The sequence below is a fragment of the Ursus arctos genome, unplaced genomic scaffold (genome assembly GCF_023065955.2).
Source record: "Ursus arctos isolate Adak ecotype North America unplaced genomic scaffold, UrsArc2.0 scaffold_20, whole genome shotgun sequence".
In the NCBI taxonomy this organism is placed as follows: domain Eukaryota; kingdom Metazoa; phylum Chordata; class Mammalia; order Carnivora; family Ursidae; genus Ursus; species Ursus arctos.
The window spans coordinates 21,181,981-21,197,692 of NW_026622875.1; the positions used below are offsets into that span (position 1 = coordinate 21,181,981).

At 37.5% G+C, this 15,712-nt stretch overlaps 1 protein-coding gene across 15 annotated transcripts in view; it reads left to right on the plus strand.

Annotated features, from left to right (window-relative positions):
* Nucleotides 1-15,712, plus strand: part of TFDP2 (transcription factor Dp-2) — a 215,269-nt gene that overhangs the window by 125,755 nt on the left and 73,802 nt on the right. For 13 of the 15 annotated variants that reach the window (XM_057316017.1, XM_044383454.3, XM_048216264.2 and 10 more), the window contains 2 exons: nucleotides 441-562; nucleotides 2,005-2,052. In XM_057316017.1, coding sequence (XP_057172000.1) covers nucleotides 441-562; nucleotides 2,005-2,052 — 170 coding nt within the window. The remainder of the gene's footprint in view (nucleotides 1-440; nucleotides 563-2,004; nucleotides 2,053-15,712) is intronic. The other 2 variants (XM_026497166.4, XM_048216263.2) reach the window with 1 other exon arrangement.

The following is a 15,712-nucleotide window of genomic DNA, read 5'->3' on the forward strand; positions in this document are numbered from 1 at the left end:
GCTCTTGAAAAAAGAAGATAAATTACATCTGTTACAATAATCCAAATTGTATAATGCCTTTGTGTGTATTTGGAACATGAAGATCTGATGTACTCTTGCCCTAGTTTGAATACATCAAGTTCAACTGCAGTTAGGTTCTATAATTTCAAAGAAAGTTTGTTTTTCTGATTTTTAAAACATTGTTAGTTGCCAGCTTAATCCTTCCAGATTGCTGTTCACTTGCTGAAACCTGTATTGTGACCTCATGTCAATCTTCAATTACTTGCGCTTTAAGATCCTAGAATATACGTTGAAAATCTTATGTTTTAGATGATTGATATTAAGTGCATTTTAGGCAGTAAGATTTCCTCCTTATCTGTAGCTTAGCAGTCAACATTATTTTCTGCCTGTAGCGTTTCTTAATAACTAAGAATGTTATTTGCTGTGTCCTCACTTCATAGATTATAAGCACACCACAGAGACTAACCAGTTCAGGAAGTGTTCTGATTGGGAGTCCGTATACCCCTGCACCAGCAATGGTTACTCAGACACACATCGCAGAAGCTACTGGCTGGGTCCCAGGGTAAGAGTGTGGTTCAAATTACCATTTTTAAAACTCTTTCTTAAGCTGTGATCTTTTCCTCTCACTATTTTGTCTTCCATTCTTGTTTTATGTTAGCCTAGTCCTTAAAAACTAATGTGTTGCCTTTAAAACCACCTATTTTATTTCACTTTATATCTTAGATATAAATCATTTATGGAGCAACCATTTTTAAATAGAGAAAAACAATACAATAATTTGTACCTGAATCTTCTGACTTTCCAACTCTGAAAATGGACGGCTTTTTATGATTATGACATTTAACTGCTTGGGAGATTCAAATTCTATATTTTATATTGTTTTAACAAACTTAAGAGAAGAATTGCATATTAAATGTTGGCTGTACTCAGAATTTCCGCTGTGAATTTTTGTTTCCTTAAATACCAGAAAATGAACTAGGAAAAAGAGGCCAAAAATATTAAAAATTTTACTGAGTTTTTTTTCTTGATCCTTTTGAAACACTGGACAATTAAATCAATATCCCGTGTGCTATTCATTTGCCATTTTAGTGTCAAACCTTTACCTGTTTCATCTCTGCCTGTAAAATACCCTTACCCAGCCTTTCTCTGCTCCTTATCATTTTACCATTTCATCTTTCCATAAGAGAAAAAGAAATCGTAAGATAAAGGATTCAAAACCTCATTTGTTCCCTTTAGAAGTAATTTCTGTGGTGGCATACTATACTGGTAGTTCTGTCTTTGACTTATAATTGTGAGTTCTAGCAAGCAGACAGTAAATCTTGGTTGTATAAGAGCTTTCTTGTTTCCAGGATATTAAATGAATTAGTGGAATAATCCTGGCAAAGTGTTTGAAGCCATACACATGTTCATATGTACACACACACACACACACACACACACGACAGAAGAGTTCCACATGTATACATACTGTTTCACTATCGAAGGGGATGAAATGACACAATCACCTGTAATTCTGGCCTTTATTCAGTCCTTATCCCATGTAGGATCTGAAAATTAGCTTGGATTTCTGCATAACCTTGAGAGATTATAACATGAAAGCGAAACCTGTGCTACTCGTGCTGGCTCGCTTTGGAGATGACCAGGGTTTGGATATTGTCAGCCCCAGCTGTGCTTTATATTGGGGGTGGAATGAAATGACTGCTCAGTCATTACGCAGTGACTAATACTTTTCTGTGCCTTCTCCGTTCTAACTCTGCAGTATTTTCTTCCTGTTTTCATTGAGCTCATTTCAGACCGTGTTGGTATATTGTGATCTTTTTGATCCCGTGGTATAATTTATTATGTTGTGATTTCTTGGTCCTATGATAAAACATTTCTATTTGTTAGATTTTGTGTTTGGATATATTTGCTGTGGAATTAGACAGGTCACAATAAATTATTCGTGAAATAAAATTGTGTTTAAATACCTGTTCTTTTTATGCTGTCTTTTTTTTTTCTTTTTAGTGATAGAAAACGAGCTAGAGAATTTATAGATTCTGATTTTTCAGAAAGGTGAGTATAAGTATTAAGTATTTTGTTTGGGAGATGCTACTGGATAGAGAGGAGTTTTGTGTCCAGACTATTCTAGTTTAATTAGAGCTGTTTTTCTTCACGTAACTTTAACTTCATTGAGTTTCTGCCTTTATTTCATGCCTTACTGAGTGTTCTACTTCACTTATCATTACATATATTCATTATATTTGCATGGTTTCAAAAGAAATTATCCTATGAGTAGATTGGCTATTGGTAGTATGTCAGTTAGCCCTCTCCCTCCTTTTGGGAGATGAAGTATTCTACCAGAGTGAAGACACCACATTACCTCAATGTGCCCAAACCTTTTAAAAACAAGTTTTATTTGAACACATTTAAAGATTATAATAAGTTCTCACTTCTTTCTTAACTAATATGTCAAATACGCTGTAACCTTTCCTTGGACTATTAGGACAGTGCTTCTCAGTGTGTGTCAGAATCACCTGTGGAGTGTTGAATGCAGTTTGAATGCCTACCAAGTCAGAAGCTCCAGGGTTAAAAACGATCACCGTAGGGTCATTATTTGAACTTAAAGTTCAGTGTGCCGTGTAAACCACTTACTATATGAGGTACCATATTAATGTTGCACTGTGTTAAAATAAGACTCATTGTCTTCGAGGCAGGAATTTTGTCAGGTTGTTACTACTTTTTTTTTTTTTTAAGATTTATTTATTTGAGAGAGAGCACGGGTGCACACATTGTGGGGAGAGGGAGAGGGAGAGAAGCAGACTTTCCACTAGAGCGGAGCCCGTTATGGGGCTCGATCTCACTACCCCGAGATCATGACCTGAGCCGAAATCAAGAGTCAGACATTTACCTGAGTGAGCCACCCAGGCATCCCAGAGTTGTTTTTATTTAAATTAAACTTTGCCAGCTATGCTTTTTGAATTTTATTTTTGATTCTAAGATTTTGTAACTCCTTTTTCCAATGGAAATCTCCTTTCTTTTGTTAGGTCATCTGCTCTCATCTGTAAAATACCCTTACCCAGCCTTTCTCTGCTCCTTATCATTTTAGTATTTCATCTTTCCATAAGAGAAAAAGAAATCGTAAGATAAAGGATTCAAAGCCTCATTTGTTCACTTTAGAAGTAGTTTCCGTGGTGGCATACTATATTGGTAGTTCTGTCTTTGACTTATAATTGTGAGTTCTAGCAAGCAGACAGTAAATCTTGGTTTTCTCTTTTCTTTTGTTAGGTCATCTGCTTTCAGTATAATAAATAGTTTTCTGTCTTCTCTATTTTCTAGTTTGCTACCTCTGATTTGCTATGTACTGAGAAACTAGATGGCCAAATGTGTTAGAATTCACCCTAAAATAGGGGCGCCTGGGTAGTGCAGTCGTTAAGCGTCTGCCTTCAGCTCAGGGCGTGATCCTGGCGTTCCGGGATCGAGTCCCACATCAGGCTCCTCTGCTGGGAGCCTGCTTCTTCCTCTCCCACTCCCCCTGCTTGTGCTCCCTCTCTCGCTGGCTGTCTCTCTGTCACATAAATAAATAAAATCTTTAAAAAAAAAAAAAAAAAGAATTCAGCCTAAAATAAAAATGTAAAGACTCTGAGTTAGGACCTTGAGGCTATATATTTTAAAATGTGTGTTTTCTTGTGTATCTATCAGCTGTACTTTAGTTCCTTTGTGGCATTTGTTGCTTGCTTCTTGGTTCTTAACTGTCTAGAACAGATAAAATCATGTCTGAGGAACTGCTGTATCATACAGAGATACAGAGCGAAGTGCTCTTTCCTCTCTAATGGAAATTCCTCTTTCCGAGTCCTGCTGGTCTTTTTTTGTATCTATCCTCGGAAAGGGCAGCAGTACAAGTTCATGCAGATGTATTTAGCGATGTTTAAGGCCTTAAAATGGCACTACTCATTAGTTACGATTGGTGGCACTTATGTACTGCAAACAGTATAAGAAAACAAGATTCTCTTTACACTCCTTCCTAAGAGAGACCTCTAAAGATCACATGTAGAAGTGCCAGATTAAATTTGTTGGTATAAACATTGATTCAGCTTTCCCTTTTTGCATATGGTATAGTGACTTTTTTTTTCCTAGTGATTTTTATTCTTTTTATTTTTTTAATATAACTTTAGTGAATCCTCCCCAACCCCCACAATCAGGTCACAAAGATTACTACCTGTGATTTTGTTGTTGTTGTTGTTACTGTTTTACAAAGTTTATTTTCCTCCAAATGCATTGTATTTTTCTGTAATGCTGTGAAATTTCTTTGTTTCCTTTCTCCCAGTATTGAGGTTCAATAAGCTAGCTCTCAAACATAGACTGATCTTTATCTCTTCAGTGTCTTGTATGTTGATTTAGTATCATATGTTGGTGTTGGTATTCATTTTCTTCAGGGATTTATACATCCACATATTGATGTATCTGTAACTTTTATAAATTATAACTTTATATAAATTTATAACAAATTACAACTGATTTATACATCAATATATATGAGGCTTTTAATCCTCATCTTACCACTTGACAGTACAACTTTAAGTATGTCTTACACAGCTGTTCCTTTGTTAAGATCATTTGTGAGAGACAGTTTCTGAAGAAATTTTGTTCGGTGGGTGAAAGATCCATTTAGGGATTCTTTTTTTTTTTTTTTTTTTTTATTATTATTTGACAGAGAGAGAAAAACAGCCAGCGAAAGAGGGAACACAGGGGGAATGGGAGAGGAAGAAGCAGGCTCCCAGCGGAGGAGCCTGACGTGGGGCTCGATCCCAGAACACCGGGATCACGCCCTGAGCCGAAGGCAGACGCTTAACGACTAAGCCACCCAGGCGCCCCGCATTTAGGGATTCTCATGAGTTTTTTCCCCCTGTATTCTGATCCACTGGACTTCTTTTCAAAGAGCTTGTAGAAGAAGCTGAAAACCCCCTTTTTGGTCTTGTCTGGAGTTTTAATCCTAAAAGATGTTTGTTCACTTTCTCTTTCCTCCTTGGACAGAATCTGATGGTGTCTTCTGCATGCATCTCTTCCAAATAGATCTGATTTTCCTTTTGGGACCTCTACTTAGGGAAGAAGGTCCTGGGTGCCCCACAGGCACTGATGGCAGTCTGTGGGTGTTTGTCTCTGTTCCTACCTTAAATGAATAAGATGTAGCACAGTGGTGTTGTGTTCTTCCTTTATGCTCATGTAATATTATTATCTTTGCGTTGATGGAAAGTTAAAACTCCACTTACAATAAACTAATATTCTAATTAATATAATTTAAACTATAATAAGCTAATAATCAAACTCAGTATAGTTAATGTCTGTATTGCTTCAGCGATGTTTAGGAAATTGTTCATTCATTCAGCAAACGTTTTGAATATCTATTAACTTTTATGTTCTAAGTATTGGAGAGAATAATAAACAAGATAGAGAAGTCTGCCCTTACAAAGCTTATATTGTGTGTTGGGGGGTAGTAAATAAATAAGATTATTTTTAGATTATGATAGATGTAGACAAAAAAAAATAAAAAAGGTAATGGCAGCTACCTTGGAGAAGTCCTCTCTAAGGAGGTGATATTTGAAAGTAAAGAAGTCAGGCATGTAAATATCTTAGGTGAGGTGGGGGAGCCAGGGATTCTGGGCACAGGGAACTGCAAATGTGAACCTCCCTAATGAGTACCCAGGTTGATGTATTTGGGGAGGCACAGTGGCCTGGAGTTAGTGAGAAAGGCAAAGAGCGAGATGAGGATGGAGAGAGGTAAGCAGGAGTCCGTGATGAAAGAAAGGCCTTGTAGGTCCTGGTAGGGAGTTTGGTTTCTTTTCTCTAAGGAGGATTTTTTTTTTAAGATTTTATTTATTTGTTTGACAGAGAGAGAGAGAGAGAGAAGCAGAGGGAGAGGGAGAAGCAGACTCCCTGCTGAGCAGGGAGCCCGATGTAGGGCCTAACCCCAGGAGGATCATGACCTGAGCCAAAGGCAGACGCCTAACCCACTGAGCCACGTAGACACTCTTTAAGGAGGATTTTAAGCAGGGAAATGGCATGATCTAAGTCACACTGACTGCTGAGGGATAAATGGATTCTAAGGAGACAAAAAAGAAGCAGGAAAATCAGAAGACTATTGCAGGGGCAGCAGCCTGTCGGTGGAGATAGGAAAAAATCGATAAATGATGGAGGAGGTAGAACCAACAAGATTTATTGATAGATTGAAGGAAGGAAGAGGAGAAAAATAAAGGATGGCTCTTGTTTTTTTGTATGAATAGCTGGGTGAATATTTATGCCCTTTACATTTACTGTAGTTCAGAGTAGGTTTGGGAAGGAATTTTTTTTTGGATATATGAAGTTCAATAAGTTTATTAGTTATCTAAGTGATAGTATCATGAGTATATAAGTAGTATCATCAGCATGTAAATGGTCTCAGGCCTGAATGATATAACCCAAGGAGGGAGAGAGTGAAGATCCATAAGGAATAAACATTTATTTCCCATTTCAGACCCCTTCTTCCCCTCCTACGCAACATGATGGATACATACTCCCAGGAAAGTAAAGGGTTTTTTCCTAAATTATTTTACTGAATTACCAAACTAAATTATTTTGCTGATTTAACTATTCTAGTTGGCTCATTTAAATGGGAAATAAAGTTCTTATTATATATAATTCCTTATTTAAATAGATTTCTGTAGCTTCTGCATGGGGTATACTGTTCTATAATACAAATTATTTTTGTAAATAAAAATAAGTTATTGGGAAAATATTAAAGAGTGATTATAGTTTCCAGTTAAGTTCATGGAAAGATAATATTCTTTGGGTACAATTATTTTGAATACTTGAAATGAAATTATTAATAAAAGTTAACATGCATTTCAAACTATGCCAATTAGTTTTTTTTATTATTATTTCTCAATTTGGCTTTATTTGGTAAAGAATACTTCCTGCTGGTTTCTTTATTTATGGACTAATAGAGATCACAGCATTTATACTATATGGCCATATTTTGGTGTTATTTGGAAAGAGGGTCTGGGTGTTTCAAAGAGCTTGATTCTAAGAAAATGTGTAAACTCTATTTAAGATTTAGGTAGTAAGCTTCCAATTTAAGGTGATAGACTGAACACCATGTTTACACCCCCAACCCCTAAAAGCCTATTGAAATTTTCATATAAAAAATAGTAAAAGGAAATCAATTTCTGAAAGTGCTGTAAAAAGTGGTAGAGATACAGATTTTCTAATTAGAAGATGAAAGTCAATGTGATTATAATGAAGGACAAGTGATAGTAGAGAAATGTACGTCCCAAGGTATGCTTAGGAGAAGTCAGAACTGGAAATGGAAACCATTCTCCCCTATACTCACTTATAATGGAAAGGCTCTAGGCTTAGACGTGACAAGTATAAAAAGCAAGAATGAATTAGTGAGGGAAGTAATGAGGGCAATGAAGTGAAGACTGTGGAGCACCCAGGCCAGTTGAAGCTTCCCAACCCTTCGAATCCCCTTGTACCTCCTATTTCATTTCCACATAAAAGATATTACACCAAAGACATTTATTCCCCAGGGCTGAAACTTAGAGAATTGATCTCAAGGAAACAACTCTGGCCTTGATTAAGTTTGTGATTGGCGTCTTTCATTTAGCGTATTTTCAAGGTTCATCCATGTTGTGGCATATATTAGTACATTATTCATTTTTATTCCATGGTATGAATATGCCACATTTTGTGTATTTGTTCGTTAATGATAGATATTTGAGTTGATGCTGCTATGAACGTCTGTGAACAAGTTTCATTTCTCTTGTATACACACATACCTAAGAATGGAATTGCAAGGTCCTATGGTAGTTCTTTACCCTTTTGAATAACTGATAGGCTGTCTTCCAGAGTAGCTGTAGCATTTACATTCCCACCAGCAACAGGTTCCAGTTTCTCCACATCCTTTCCAGTGCTTATCATTTGTCTTTTTTGTTATAGCCATCCTTGTGAATATGAAATGATATTTCATTACGGTTTTGATTTTCATTGCCCTAATGACTAATAATGTTGAGCATCTTTTCATGTGTTTATAGGACCTTTGTGTATCTTCTTTGAAGGTTTTCCATATCCTTTGGCCTTTAGTTATTGAGTTGTAAGAGTTCTTTATATATTATAGAGGCAAGGCCCTAGTATTTTCTACAGTGACTGTACCATTTAAATTGTCACCAGCAGTGTACAAAGGTTCCAGTTTCTCCACGTTCCCACAACACTTTTTGGTAATAGCCATCCTAATCTCATTGTGGTTTTGATTTGCATGTCCCTAATGATTACCAATGTTGAGCATCTTTTTAGGTGTTTATTGGCGATTTGTATAAGTCATTTGCCCATTTTTTAATTGGGTTGTTTTTGTTGTTGAGTTCTTTTACCTTTTAATGTTCTTTTACTAGAGGCATTGTTCCTTAACTTTCAGTGAAGCTTTTATAGAACTGGTTGCAGGAGCAATCTCCTATCTATGTACTGCAGGTATGAACTGTTCTTATTTCTGTTGAATCTTAATGTGAATATTGGTTGGGTTTGTTTTGGCGCGATGCTCTACCAGCCTTCCAAAGAACAAGCTTAATTTCTTGATTCGACCAGTACTGAGTAATATCCTTCAGTTTTGTATTGTTTATGAAAATTCTGGTGGCTCATGAAGAGAAAAAGCATCTGCTGTATCTTTAATCCTCACAGCACCCTTGTGAGATGGGTACTTGGTAGTTCTGTTTTTCAGATGGAGGAGTACTGTGGGTCGGGGTTAAATGAAGTAAACTGTTGAAAATATATAGCTAATAAATAGTTTACCATTGTTGATATTTAACCAGTTTTTTTCAAGTTTATTATCATTTCATGCACTGAATAATCATAAAATTCTTATATGTAGTCTTGTCTTTGTTTCAAGAGTATGTTCATCAGCTTTTAATAGCTGTTAAAAGTCTAGTTGTTCCTCTTTAAGGACTGTGTTTAGTTTCTTCCTTTAAGTATTATCCATGCCTGGGGCACCTGGGTGGCTCAGATGGTTAAGCATCTGCCGTAGGCCCAGGTCATGAGTTTACTGGGATTGAGCCCTGCATCGGGCTCTCTGCTGAGTGGGGAGTCTGCTTCTGCCTCTCCCCTCCACTTGTCCGCGCTCTCTCTCTCTCTCTCAAATGAATAAATAAAATCTTAAAAAAAAATTATCCATGTCCGATTGTAGAGGGCAAATTAGGTGATCACCCTAAACTACCCTATGATTATCTTATTGCTTCCTTTTTAAAAAAGACCTAGGATTACATGAAAAACAACCACCTTGCTTCATCCCTGGCTTTTAAAAAGTTCATAAATACGGAGTTGAGATTTTGATTTACTTTAAACCATTATCCAGTTCTTAGCATAAATATAAAACCCATACACAACATTTCTTTCAAAATAACTCATGCACTCCCCTATTTTTAGCAATTCTTATTTACTTTTGCCACCTAACTTGTACTAATTATATAAATTTATGTGTGGCTAGCCATTTATATCTAAATACCCCAAACTCTAAGGGCAAATCAGCATAGAGTGAGCTTTGTGTGGAAATATATGTAGCAAACAGGAATTGGTGGATTCTTTTAAAAAATGAAATTACTTGGGGTGCCTTCGTGGCTCAGTCGGTTGAGCACCCAACTCTTGGTTGTGGCCCATGTCATGATCTCAAGGTTGTGGGATTGAGCCCCCACGTGGGGCTCCACACTCAGTGCAGTGTCTGCTTCAGATTCTTTCTTCTCCTTCCCACTCACACTGTCTATCTCTCTAAAATAAATAAATATTTTTTTAAATGAAATTATTAATGGGGCACCTGGGTGGCTCAGTTGTAAAGCATCTGCCTTTGGCTTAGGTCAGGATCCCAGAGCCCTGGGGTGGAGCCCTATGTCAGGCTCCCTGCTCAGTAGGAAGTCTGCTTCTCCCTCTCCCTCTACCCACCCCACCACCATCACCCTTCCCCCCTTGCCCCCCCACCCCGGCCCAGTCATGGTGGCTCCTGCTGTCTCTCTTTTTTTAAGATTTTGTTTGAGAGAGAAAGAGCACAAGCCAGGGAAGAGGGAAAAGCAGACTTTCCACTTAGCAGGGAGTCCGATGCGGGGCTGGATCCCAGGACTCTGGGATCATGACCTGAGCCAAAGGCAGACACTTAACCGACTGAGCCACCCAGGTGCCCCTCACTCTCTCTCTTGCTCTCTCTCAAATAAATAAATAAAATCTTAAAAAAGAAAACAAAGAAGGATCACCATAATGGTCTTATGGAGGAAGGATTGGAATGCCTCTAGACAGCACAAAGGAGAACCCTTACAAGGCTCTAGTTCTATTCTGAGAGAGATTATGAGGGCCTGAACTAGGGCAGTGGGAATACAGAGAAGTTGAATCCCAAAGCTATTTAGGACTTGAATTAGATTAGATTTGGTAGAATGAGATTGATTTGATAGAAAGGTCATTAGAAGAACATAGGTTGAATCTGGTTTCTGTCTTGGGTGATTGGTTGTCACGCATCTAGATGAGAACTGCAGTAGGATCCAGAGTTATGTCTTGTATAGGTTGAATTCTCCTTTGTATTAATATGGTATCGTGATGTAGAAAGACCCCTTCCTGAGAAAGCTGGTCTCATTATAGAAAACAGGCTAAGGACTAAACCAATGTAAATAATGAAAAATAGGCTCAAACCATTCCTTTTCCTCCTTTTTAACTCTTTATTTTAGAGATTTTAAAATACAGAAGTAGATGACTCATATCATGAGACTCTTATATGCATATCTTTGAACTTCAGCAATAATCAATTCATGGCATATCTCATTTTGTAAAGCAAATCATTTTCATCATAAATCTCTCTGTACTTATATCTAAAAAGACTCCTTTTTAAACATATCTGCAATATCATTATTATTCCTAGAAAAATTAATAATAATTCCTTAATATCAAATATGGGGTAAGTGCTCAGATTTCTAGTTGTTTCAAATATCATGTTTTGTTTACCTTTTTTTTTTTTTTTGGTAAAATAAGATGCAGATATAGAAAAATCACCAAAAAGCAAATGTATGACTAATAAATTACTTTAGGGTAAACAGTCTTGTAACCATCACCAGATCAAGAAGTAGAACCCAGCGGCCCCTTCTTGTGCCCCATCCCAATCACTATACCCTCCTATAAATAACTGTTATCCTGATTTTTAGAGTAATGACTTCCTTCAAGGTTTAGATAGTTTTATTACCTAAATGTGCATCCTTTTTGCACATTTTAGTCTTGTCCATTAAAAAAAATTGATATCTCTTTATATATAGGTCTCCCTTCTGTCCCATTATTTTCCTTATACTTCAGTTGTTGAAACTAGGCTGTTTGACCTGTGCAGTTTCCCACAGCCTAGATTTTATTGATTTCATACTCGTGTGCAACTCAACATATTCCTCTGTTTTCTGTATTTTCTGTAGTTTGGCAGTAAGATTTAGTGGCTTTATCAAACTGATGTTTGATCCTTGGCAAGACTACATAGTGGTGTGTTCTTCCATTGTCTCTCTTTTTATGATGTGCACACCACTGATGCTTAAAGCTTGTAACTGTTAATTCATTGTGGGGTGCAATTAGTATTATTCTAACTACTTGCACTACTTTTATATAAAGACAGTTCAGTTCTTCTACTCTTTCTTTACCTGGCGGTACAATTCATATAAGAAAGCCGAATACATGCTTGATCTCTTCCCTTTATTGGCCAGTTTTCAAGTTGATGAACTTGTTCCTGGTCTTCCTCCAAAGATGACCAAATCTTTCCTTTTAAAAGTGTCATTATGAATTCATGAATTGAACATACTTGATGGGTTTTGTACATTGCAGTTATTATCACAATTGAACCTTAAATTGTCCCATGTTTGGCTAGTGGGAGCCTCTTCTAATTAATTTTTAAGTCCTTTTGACATGGCCCTAATAGTCTTTGGTGCTTGTTACCTGATATTATAAGATGTTCCAAATTCATCTTATATGTTTCCTGCCCTATACCTGGAATCAGCCATTTCTCTAAGAAGCCCTGGTTTCCTTTAGGGAGAATTATATGGCAGGCTCTAGTTGGGGGCTGCTCATTGCTACTAGATTGGTCATTTTTTTCTAGTCCTTTTAAATGGACAGAACTAAGACATACACAAAGATATATAATACTTCATGGGTTCACATTGATATTTGCAATTCAAATCTTACTAAACCTCTTCTCCATTATATCTCATTCCCCTTTCTTCCATGCTAAGAATCCTGATTTTTAGGGACTAAGAGGATGAAAGGGTGATATCATTGGTTTTATCCCATATTATATCACTTAATGTCCCAAATAATACTAATATTACCATTAATGTGGTTACTAAAAAATTAAAATTTTTTTGCATATGTTCTCTCTGTGCTCTCCCCAATTTCCTTTAAAGATTTGAGGGAGATGGGGCACCTGGGTGTCTCAGTCGTTAAGCGTCTGCCTTCAGCTCAGGGTGTGATCCCAGGGTCCTGGGATCGAGCCCCACATCAGGCTCCTCTGCTGGGAGCCTGCTTCTTCTTCTCCCACTCCCCCTGCTTGTGTTCCCTCCCTCGCTGGCTGTCTCTCTCTCTGTCAAATAAATAAATAAAATCTTTAAAAAAAAAAAAAGTTTTGAGAGAGAGAGAGAACACGCACAGGGGTTGGGGAAGGGGCAGAGGAAGAGAGAGAGGGGGTCTTTGGCAGCTCTGCGCTAAGCATGGAGTCTAGCATGGGGCTCTATCTCAAGACCCTGAGATCACGCTTAACCAAGAGTCAGACGCTTAACCGACTGTGCCACCCAGGTGCCCCCTCCCCATTTTTTTAATAGTCATACTTTATCCACAGTGTTGGAGCATATCCCCACTATAGTATACTATACTTTTTCCCTCCTAGTCCTCATTTAGTCTTAGATCTATAGGTAACTGTATCTATAGGTAACATCACCAGGTGTTATGTGAATGTCTCTCTGTCATTTTGATTGTCTGAAGCTTGTGCTCTAGTGCTTTCTTCAGGAAGAGCCTATGGGAATAGTAATCCCTGAGTTTGTGCATTTTATATTTGGATAAAGTCAGTTTCGTTGGATACAGAAGTCCATGGTTCATACTTTCTGTCAATTTCCTAAATATATTTATTTTCTTCTGGCATAATGCCTTGCTGTTAAAAATCTGATACTCTTTTTCTCCTAGATGCATAAAGGATTCTTTTTCTTTGAAATTCAGAATTTTACTAGAATGTTTTGGTACTTGTCATTCTGGGTTGATTTTATCTTTTCTTCTTTTATTTCTGAACATACTCTTGAATTTAGCATTTAATATTTATTCTAGTTTTTTTAATTTTCTTCTTCAGATGTTCATACTGTCTGTAGATACTTTGCCTACCTCCCATATTTGTCATTTTCTCCTGAAAATCAATTGGAGGAGTCCTACAGACTAGATTGTTGCAACCTTATTGTGGTCCTTGCACTCGGCTGGTATTGAGAGGGTAAAACTCCTTGTTTCAGCTGATGCTCTCAAATTGGCCTGTTGTACTTTCTAGTAAATTCTTGATGGCTGTTTTGGGATTATCCTGTTCTGAGTTCCATTAGGTGCAGCCCCAATGAGGATTTCTTTATTGGGCAGGTATTTTGGGTATTGGTGGTTTGTATTCTGGGACTTGTTGAGGATACCTTGTCACCTAGTTTTGTTGTAAATGTTGTCAAGGGGTTTTGGTTTTGCTATCTAGTTGCTCTGTTTTTATGTGGGGATTTGGAGAGTTTGAAAACTGTACTGCTATTGCTATTTTCCCATACTTCCCCGTAACTGGTGTGTGTGTGTTTATAGTTTATTTGAATCAGGATTTAAATAAATTTGTATGTCTTACAAAATCTGTAGATTCCCCTCCTGTCTGTTTTCCCCCTTCACTGTCCTTCTTCACTCCCTCCTTTTTTCCCTTACAATTTTGTAGTTGAAGAAACCACATCATGTATACTAAAGAAAAAGCCTAAAGAGTTTGCTTACGGAATCCCTGCACTATAGTTTAACATGTTCTTCTGTCCTTGGTATTTCCTTCAAAGTGGTAGTTGGATCTGGAGTTTTGATTAGATTCCAGTTTCACAATAAAGGTATTATTAAAACCAAACAAATGCTGAATAGAACAGCTCAAGGAGAGCAAACAATACAGAAACAGAAGCACTGGAGTGAAAATTTCAAGTTGAAAAGTTGACTTTGGAGGCGCCTGGGTGGCTTGGTCAGTTGAGCATCCAACTCTTGATCTCAGCTCAGGTCTTGATCTCGGGATCGTGAGTTCAAGCCCCACATTGGGCTTCACACTTGGCATGGAGCCTGCTTAAAAAGAGGAAGGAAGGAAGGAAGGAAGGAAGGAAGGAAGGAAGGAAGGAAGGAAGGAAGGAAGGAAGGGGAAGGGGAAAGGAAGGAGGGAGGGAGGGAAAGGAGGAGGGAGGGAGGAACAAAGAGGAGACAGAGAGAAAGGAAAGGAAGGACAGGAGGGAAGGAAAGAAGGAAGGAAGAGAAAGAGAAAGAAGAAGGAAGGAAGCAAGCAAGCAAGCCTGGGGGAATGAGGCATGACTGTCAGTGGGTACAGGGTTTCTTTTTAGGGTGAAGAAATTAGATTGTGGTGATCGTTGCTGCTGCATTGTATACTTTAAAAAATGGAGCTTACAGTACATGAATTATATTTCAGTAAAGCTGTTATCTTAAAAGAAGTTAGATTTAAAAACAAAAGGGATACCTAATCCTCTAAGACTGATAGGAAGAAGGCTGGCATGGGTACACATGCTGATGAGTTAATAAGTGACCTATCCTATAAGCTCACTTACTTACAAAGTGACACTTACATATGCAGTTATCTATTGAATATATCAATTGGGGTATTCTACTGACACGTCAAACTCAATATCATTGCTGACCTATAGAAATGTAATGCAAGCCACATGTAATTTTTCATTTTCTAATAGCCAGTTTAAAAAATAAAAACAAATGTGAAATTAATTTTAAGATTTTATTTCTTAGTAATCTCCATACCCAGCATGGGCCTCAAACTCACAGCCCCAAGAGCAAGATTCGTATGCTCTACCAACTGAGCCAGCTAGGTGCCCCTGAAACTAATTTTTATATCTCTTATTTAATCTAGTATATCTAAAATATTACATTTCAACATGTAATTAATGAAAAAATATCGTGGGATATTTTACATTCATTTCTCATACAAATCTTTGAAATTCAATGAATTCATCTTAATTCAGGCTTCCCAGGTTTCAAGTGCTCAATAGCTGCATGTGGATTTTACCTAAGTATTGGACCATGTGAATGAGGAGGCTTAAGAGGAACTCATGAATTTGTTCCTGTCTCCTTGATCTCAGTAAAGACCCCTCTTTCTAAGAGTCATTCTCTTATTTTCCTCTTTCTTAACATTCACATCAAGCAGTCACTTAGTAAAGATAAAGATAAACTTTTATCTTTAAAAATTTATGCAAATCCTTCTCTTCTTATCCAGTCCTACTTATCCAGTTGCCCCAATTTCAGGACTTTGGTATTTCTTGCCTAGGCTTGCCTCTCACCTGGTCTCTGCTTTTGCCCCTCATAAACGCATCTTCTGCTTTGCAGCCAGAATCTCTGCCTAACTGAAAATCTCACCATGTTAGTAGTACCTTTAGTGGCTTCCCAGTATTTCAGTAGCAGCAGTAGCAGCAGCAGTAGTAGTAGTGGTGGTGGTGGTGGTAGTAGT